General features: G+C 45.5%; 1 protein-coding gene across 1 annotated transcript; it reads right to left on the bottom strand.

Annotated features, from left to right (window-relative positions):
* Positions 1–243: 243 nt before the first annotated feature.
* Positions 244–4,802, bottom strand: LOC144775769 (regulator of G-protein signaling 5-like). The gene is made up of 5 exons (XM_078659245.1): positions 4,602–4,802; positions 3,872–3,967; positions 3,690–3,751; positions 2,669–2,835; positions 244–2,371 (listed from the first exon to the last, which is right to left on the bottom strand). Exons 1-5 carry the CDS (start codon positions 4,646–4,648, stop codon positions 2,171–2,173), a joined length of 573 nt encoding a protein of 190 aa, XP_078515371.1. The 5' UTR covers positions 4,649–4,802; the 3' UTR covers positions 244–2,170.
* Between the last annotated feature and the right edge of the window lie 3,000 nt (positions 4,803–7,802).

The following is a 7,802-nucleotide window of genomic DNA, read 5'->3' as shown; positions in this document are numbered from 1 at the left end:
TCTCAACAATATGTGCATGCATCACGAGTTTAGGTTGGGCAGTCATAGACACACATGAAAGAGAGCTGGCACAAAAAACTTCTTGGTGTGTGAATTCTTGTTTTTCAGTAATTATTGCGAGAGGTTGTACTGTTCCAGAGAAGCAACAACTTTTTGGGGTACCCTTAGTTTGTGCGATGAAAAAAGTGACACAAATGTAAAAAGTATAAAAATGTAACAGAATCAATGAAGTCAAAATAATACTCATAGTTTTATTTGGTAATATCATCGAGGAAAACGACATGTCATTATATAATTAATAAATATATAAATAAACAAATGCATACATAAATAAAGATCCTCAGAACATAGTCAAAGTCCCTCAACTGGGACTGCATCTAGGTGAAAAAAACAATCCCCTCATGGCTGAGAGTGCAGGTGATGCCTTGATGCAATTGCTTTTTTCTCCAGGGCACTCAGAAGCCCATCCTGCGCAGCACTCGCCACAGTCTTGGTGAGGGAAGGGTCATAGGTAAGGCCCAGCGTGAGCCCCAGTTATCTGTTGAATGTTTTCGTTCATTGCATGCCTGCGATGAATTAACTATATTAGTTGCAAAATAAGGCGTTCGGTGAATGAGGGAAGTGGGGGTGCGGCTGTCCTGTTCAATATTAGAGTCCAGAACCTTTCAGGTTGGTGGGGGAGCTCAATAAAGAAACTGAATTCCAGCCGCCTTGCACATTTATGGTAGAATAAAATAAATATTTAACATGGAGGTTATGGAGGCCCAGAAAAGGAGGACTATGACCAGAAAACACACCTGGATTGGACAGTCAGCAGAGTCCCCAGAGAAAGACTCAGTATCAGCAAGTCCAAGTCTCCCTGATCCTGAGTGCAATTAAATAAATATTTAACATGGAGGTTATGGAAGCCCAGAAAAGGAGGACTGGGACCAAAAAAAACCACCTGGATTGGACAGTCAGCAGAGTCCCCAGATAAAGACCCAGTATCAGCAAGCCCAAGTCTCCCCGATCCTGAGCGCAATTAATGAATGGTGGAAAACACTACAGATGTGGCATGCCCACTGACTCTGAATTTCCCAAAAAGTGTCACTGAGAAGAGAACAGAGGCCAAGAAGGAATGTTGTTCTCATTGCAGTGATGCACCGTCCACACATGTGCTTTCTGGTCTAAGTACATGACGCAAATCAGGCCACATACCTCCAACATCAGGGTGTCCTCAAAATCCTCTACCAGATTTTGACTGGGTCCTAAATCTTTCACATTTGTCTCTATGAAGCTGGCTTCCTATCACCCCCAAAACCAGCTTGGGTATTTTGCATCAACCAGCACATCGTATCTCACAATGCTCCTGGCACCGTCTTCTATTAAATACACAATCTGTACATCTCAATAATAGCAGCATCTTCTGCAAAACCAGTCAGTCCAGTCTTCTTGCATCGTCTACGGGATACTGACAGTATCCATGGGTGAAACAGAGGAAGGGCCTTGTGAACAGACACTAGTCGCATTGTAGCAGAGTCTAGGGAGGTGTTGGTCCTTACTCCGCAACAAGGGTCAGTGCAAGGCTATCAGAGCAACACAGTGCAAAAATACACTAGACACTCACCATTGAACTCACATTATTAGACTTACTTCGTTGAGTTCATTATTGTCAACAGTTACACACCCAGTGTAGTACCCAAGCCTGCAGGTATGTGTGCGTGTACACGTGTCTTGAAAACCTGCTCTTGTGGATTCGATCACAAAGGTAAATTACCACCATTGACACTTTATCTCATATTTTCACAGCTACCTACATGTACACACAGAATTTGCTCATGCAATACTGTGTGCCATCTTACACCCCGACCATAAATACCCTTGCAGTAACGGCAGAGCTGAGTAAAACATATTACAGCTGTATACCCTCCTGGGAAATCTGCCTAATGGTGCACAAGCAGGCATTATAAGCATAGCCAACTCCCCATAAATACTGCAATGTCCAGTTTATCCTGAGAATACTTTCCAGAGGAAGCTTTCCGCACCAACGTCCACATGACAAGTCCTTGAAGAGACTGTTTCTGGGAACGTTCTATTCCAGATCCTCACTCAGGTGTCTGATTCTAAGGGGCCAGATACGTTGCGCCCCAGTAAGTTGCCAAAAGTCACATTCCTACAACCAGAACAAAGTTCATGCATGCAAGGGCTGGGCGACCCCATGGTGAGAGGCAATATTCAGAAGGTCTTGGTAGAAGGTGGATCTCAGGAACCTGGGGTAGCTGTCCTTCTCCATGAGGACCCAAGTCTTCTCCTGTGCCACGTCAAAGCAGTTGTGGGTTGCATGTGCCAACTGGAGTTGAGTGAGTTCCTTCGTCTGGTGGTCGATATTCACCTGGAAGGATGGGAGACAGCACGTTAGTAAAAAAAATTAATTGGCCATAATTGTTCTGGCTCAGTTCCCCCCTAGACTTGCATTAAAGAGATCCCGTTTCTGACCCCTTCTCATCATAACCCAAGTCTTCTTTCTGTCTCGGACACACAGACTTACCCCCTCAATATTTGTTAAGATAGTAATAGAAGATCAGTAATGCCTTCCTGCCCTATTGTTTCGAAAGTCAAACAATTGTTCTTGAACAAAGGAACCCCCTATAATTAGTGGAAGAATCTGACGAATCTGGCTCCAACTCACCTCTCTGGAGGCTTCGTTCTGGATAAACTGCTTGTAGATCTTGTGGGCTTTGGAGGACAGTTTGGCAGTGGAGCGGATCTTCTTGTATTTCTCGCAGGCCAGCCAGAACTCAAGGTTTTCATCACTGAACTCAGTCTTCAAGAACGACCAGAATGCAGCCAGGCCGTCTGCATGGAGAAAATAAGAAAGGAAAAGGTTACGAAGGAAGAGCACTGATCTACAAAGGGTAGTAGCTTTGACCAAGTTTAACATCATCCAATACCTTATCCTAACACTTGTGTACATCATCCTAACAATTGTTCTTGGTTCCATATTTTATCCTGTGGTTTATCACATGAGGTCTCATTTGAAATACAGCTTATCTCAAATGGGTTAATAGTCATCATATGGTTTAACCCGTGGCCCCTTGTTTTATTATTTGGTTTCCCCAGATAGTATGACAGATCATCCCTTCTATCTATATTTATTCATATGTACTGTGTTCAGACTTGGTCCATCCACTAACAGCCACACTCAACCATTGTCCATCTGCATGCATGACCATTCCAGCCTTAGCCCACGAGAAGCCACACATTTCCCTTGTCTGTCACAAAACCACTCTTTGATTAATCATGTTACAAATGTCCTAACAAGAAATGCTCCATCCACCTGCCACATATAGCAACTCCTTCAAGCAACAGACTTCCAATGTACAGTATGTATTTGTACTTACAATAACTTTATCACCACCTATTTGCTATGGTGCTTACATATGGATAATATGTTACATTCCCCTCCTCTTCCACCAAGGCATTATCCACCCGTCTATCGCTGCACCTTCTCCTAACCTACCCAGCTGTGTTCCATCTACCCATTTACATGCAGCTTCCACTGAGAGTCAGCCATGATCCATCTATCAACCTTCAGCATCGCCCACTCTGCTGTGGTTTGTTGCCATAATGTCCCCACTGATCCACCATCACATATTCATCCTGCCTAGCAACAACCTGCTTCTCCGTTCCTCAGAGTGACTGGTACTCACCTTTACTACTCAGCAGATTGTCGAAAGAGTCCCTCCATCTTATCACATCTTCCAGGCAGATTCTGGAGAAGGAACATGAAGAGCTTTAGGACAGGCAAGGACCAGAAAGGGAAATACTGTTAACACAGGAAGGACAACAGCCTTTGTGAAGGGTCGGTGGCACATGGGGCCTCTAAATATACCTGTGCTTGTTTCCTGGCTTGCTTTGGCTGCTTTTTCTAGGTTCAAAATCTGGTTTCTGAAGCAGGACTCCCAGGCGGGCCCCGAGTTCTTTAACCCTGGAAGAGGAGAGAAGAGACATTTGTTAGTTTTGAAGTCCGGCTAAGTAGCTCGACAGTGAATTTCAATGACATGCCTCCCTTCAAGGGTGCAAGTTAATAAAATATACAAGTAATTTTGAAAATAGATACAGTGGCAGTCTTCCCTACCCAGTTAGTTTTTTACAATTACATATTTTATTTTGCTCTTGCTTGTTTTTGCTTCTTTTGAACGCTCTCCACGAAAGTTGTCCCTGGCACTCTATTTAATTATACTCTGTAGCAACCTTGAAAAGATGATTGCCGAGATGGCACTGTTGATCCCTGCTTTTATCTCGATTACATTTCTCCCAGAGGATTTATATACAGAATCAGCATATTATTGTTGATGTTCAGAGCCCAGTGTGAGGCCCCTCATTATCCATAGTTTTATCTGGGAGATGGGGGATACCCACCTGTCGTTCAGCATCACCTCATGATTTGCCCAGGTGCGCCCCTCATGCATTAAATACTACGCCACTGGTTTCACGTCAAGTAAACGAACAGCATAGCCTCTTTCTGCCGCCCAGAAATGTACGCATTTCTCACTGCACCCCTGCGCGGTCACTCTGCAGAGCTGCAGCTTCCCTCCCACAGCGCCTCGACTCCCACTTACCTCTCGATGTAGATGGAGGGCAGCGTGGTCAGACTGTCCTTGCACATGGCGCCGAGCGTGGTCCAGGAAGGATGGTGTCTCCGTAGGAGGCTGGAGCAACAAGTTACTGTTCTCTGAGCTCTGCTGGCTGCAAGCCGGGATTCTTCTAGGACCGCGGTCTGCAGAATGACAGACCGTCCAAAGCCCGCGGACGGACACCGATGGACACTCGGAGCTGTCTGCCAGTGGCGCAGGCTGCTCCTATTTATATCCTGAGTGGGCAGGCGGGGCGGGGCCATCCTTCGCGGCAGCCAATGAGAGGCCTGGCCGCGGCTCTGCGTCCGACACGAGGCAGATGTGTGATGCTCTGTGATGCTCGCTCTGCTGTCAGAGCTGGAAGCACAGGACAGGGAGCGGGGGAGAAGCGGTGCGGCTCCCATGGACATCAGTCAAACGCACGGCCCAGGACAGGAGAGGCTGCTCCGATCAGTACAGTGGAGCGAAGAAGGACACTTTTCCTCCTGTTTCTACGCATCTTTATTGTCTTGGGTGAAAATGTGACTTGTTAGAGACGTAATATGCAACGTCACTAATCATGGGTGAAAATGTGACTTGTTAGAGGCGTAATATACAACGTCACTAACCACATGTCCTGTGATTTAACAAAGCGCGTACTCGAAATGAAGGTACCTGAGCGCATTACATGAGCCTCAGTTACATTGCACATTCATTTTTGTGGCAAATGGAGTTTACGCGATTTGCCCTGAAGCAGAACACGTTTTTTTTTTTTTGCGTTTTTATATAGCGCGGACTTTACCCGAAGGTGTCAGAGCGCTTCGCAATAGGAACAGAACTGATACATGAGAACATTACAAGTGAACAAAAGACAAAAGCAAACGTTACATTGAATGAAACAAAAATGACAATCGTGAGCCAACAAAATACAAGAGGTAGCAAACGGTGCATTACAGGAGGAAAAAGTGACATGTGCAGGTTACAAAAGCGTACAAAGTAAACAGAGGTATAATACTGCAATATATGGAGGGCCCTCAAGCACAAGAACAAACGTTACGTAGGCCATGGTGGCACTTGTGCAGGTATCGAAAATAAACAAATGTAAGAGGTAGAAAACAGTGTGTTACAAGAGAAAGTGACGGTGCATGTTACACACGAGTACCAAACACAGGTAGAAAGATAATACCGCAAAAAAAGGCAGACTCTCAAACCACAAGAACACACTGGGAAGACACTTCCATAGTCATGTACAGTAGATTTTTTTATAATGGAAGGGCTTCCTTCAGATAATAGAGAGGGCATGGATTACATTTGGAAGTGTCTTTGAAGGAGGAGAACTTTGAGGTTAGTTTTGAACGCCTGGGAGGAGGTGGTGGTCCGAAGCTGAGGCGGAAGGGAGTTCCAGATTCTCACCGCGTTGCCTGAAAAGGATTGTGCCGTCATTCTTACCTTCTTGAAAGTGGGAGGTTCAAGCAGAAGATTTTCCGCATTACGTGATGGTCTAGAGCCTCCAGAGAGTTTCAGTTTATTCGCCAGGTAGCGAGGAGAGGAGGAGTGCAAGGCTTTGTGGGTGATACAAGCAGTCTTGTAGATAGCTCTAGCCGCGATTGGAAGCCAGCGGAGGGTGGATAACATCGGTGTGATGTGGTCGCTTCTTTTGGCCCCATAAATGAAACGAGCTGCTGAATGGAGAACATATTTAAGGGGGGACAGGTGGGATTTGGGGAGGCCAGTAAGAAGAGAATTGCAGTAGTCAAGTCTGGAGAGGACCAGCGATTGCACCAGGGTTATAAGGTCCTGCTCCGGGAAGAAGCGACGGATCCTCCAAAGAAGGCGCAGATGGTATCGAGCAGACTTTGCAATGGAATTGATGTGGGGGGTTAGATTGAGTTTTTGTCGAGAATGACACCCAGGGATTTTGCACTGTCGGCAATGATGGGTTTAGTGTTCAGTAGATTCAACTGATCCATCCATGATTGCACCGGGGGAGGAGAGATTGAAGAGGAGAAGAAGAGGAACTCGGTTTTGGAGGGATTCAGAATCAGTTGATGAGTAAACATCCAGTTATGAATGGAGTCGAGAGTAGAGCTTAGGATAGAGAGATCGTGAGTGGAGGCAACCTTGAGGTAGATTTGAGTGTCGTCAGCATAGAGATGATAGTGGATCCCGGATTTACTTAGGAGATTTCCTAGTGGTTCTAAATAGAGGTTGAACAATGTGGGTGCAAGTATAGAGCCCTGAGGAACACCTTGACCTACCGCCACAGGAGATGAAAGGCTGTTCGCTATTTTGATCATTTGTGATCTATCAGAGAGGAAGGAGGCAAACCATTTAAGCACAGTGCCCTCCATGCCCATTCTTTGTTTGAGAATGTTGAGAATGGTGTTGTGATTGACAGTGTCAAAGGCTGCAGAAAGGTCAAGGAGAATTAGAAGACAGGACCCCCCCCCGAGTCGAGGATCCTCAGCGCGTCATCAACCACTTGCAGCAGGGCTGTTTCAGTGCTGCAGTTTTGAATGAAGCCAGACTGGAAATTGTCAAGAAGATCATTGTCCTTGATATGACGAGAGAGTTGTTTCGCTACACATCTTTCTGTAATCTTCGCAAGAAAGGGTAGGTTAGTGATGGGGCGGAAGTTGTTGAGGTCAGACGCATCAGCAGTTGGTTTTTTAAAGAAGCGGGGTGACCTGCCCTGTTTTGAAGGAGACAGGAAGGGAGCCTTGATAGAGGGAGAGGTTGACCAGAGTGGTCCAGTAGGAGAGGGAAAGGGTATAAAAGTCAATGGCAATGGCACTGGGGATGGGGTCCAGATGATGGTTGGAGGGCTTTGTTTCGCGGATGCACTTGAAAAGGGCATCTTCAGATATGGGATCAAAGTTTTGCCAAATGGCTAAGGATTTGCACTCCTCTGGAGCGGTAGGATGAGCGACCTGATCCACCAGTGATTTCACTTTTTCGTCGAAGAATATGTAGCAACCCGCTAGAGTCAACGAAGAGCTGATTTGGGCTGATAATACAGTGGCATTGTTTTTAGTGCTAATTTAAAGAGACTTGAGACTATTTACATTAAGAACTTCCTGATAATTTAAGCGCAACCATCAAGATAACGTGCAACCTTTGGTGAAAGAGCAATCACCTTGTAACTGTTTACTTTTACTGCTGCAACTAGATAAAGCTATATTTGTATATATACTTACCTGTGTGGTT

The sequence above is a fragment of the Lissotriton helveticus genome, chromosome 1_1, assembly GCF_964261635.1.
Source record: "Lissotriton helveticus chromosome 1_1, aLisHel1.1, whole genome shotgun sequence".
In the NCBI taxonomy this organism is placed as follows: domain Eukaryota; kingdom Metazoa; phylum Chordata; class Amphibia; order Caudata; family Salamandridae; genus Lissotriton; species Lissotriton helveticus.
Note: the sequence above shows the minus strand (reverse complement) of the source record. Positions and strands in the feature narration are given on the sequence as shown.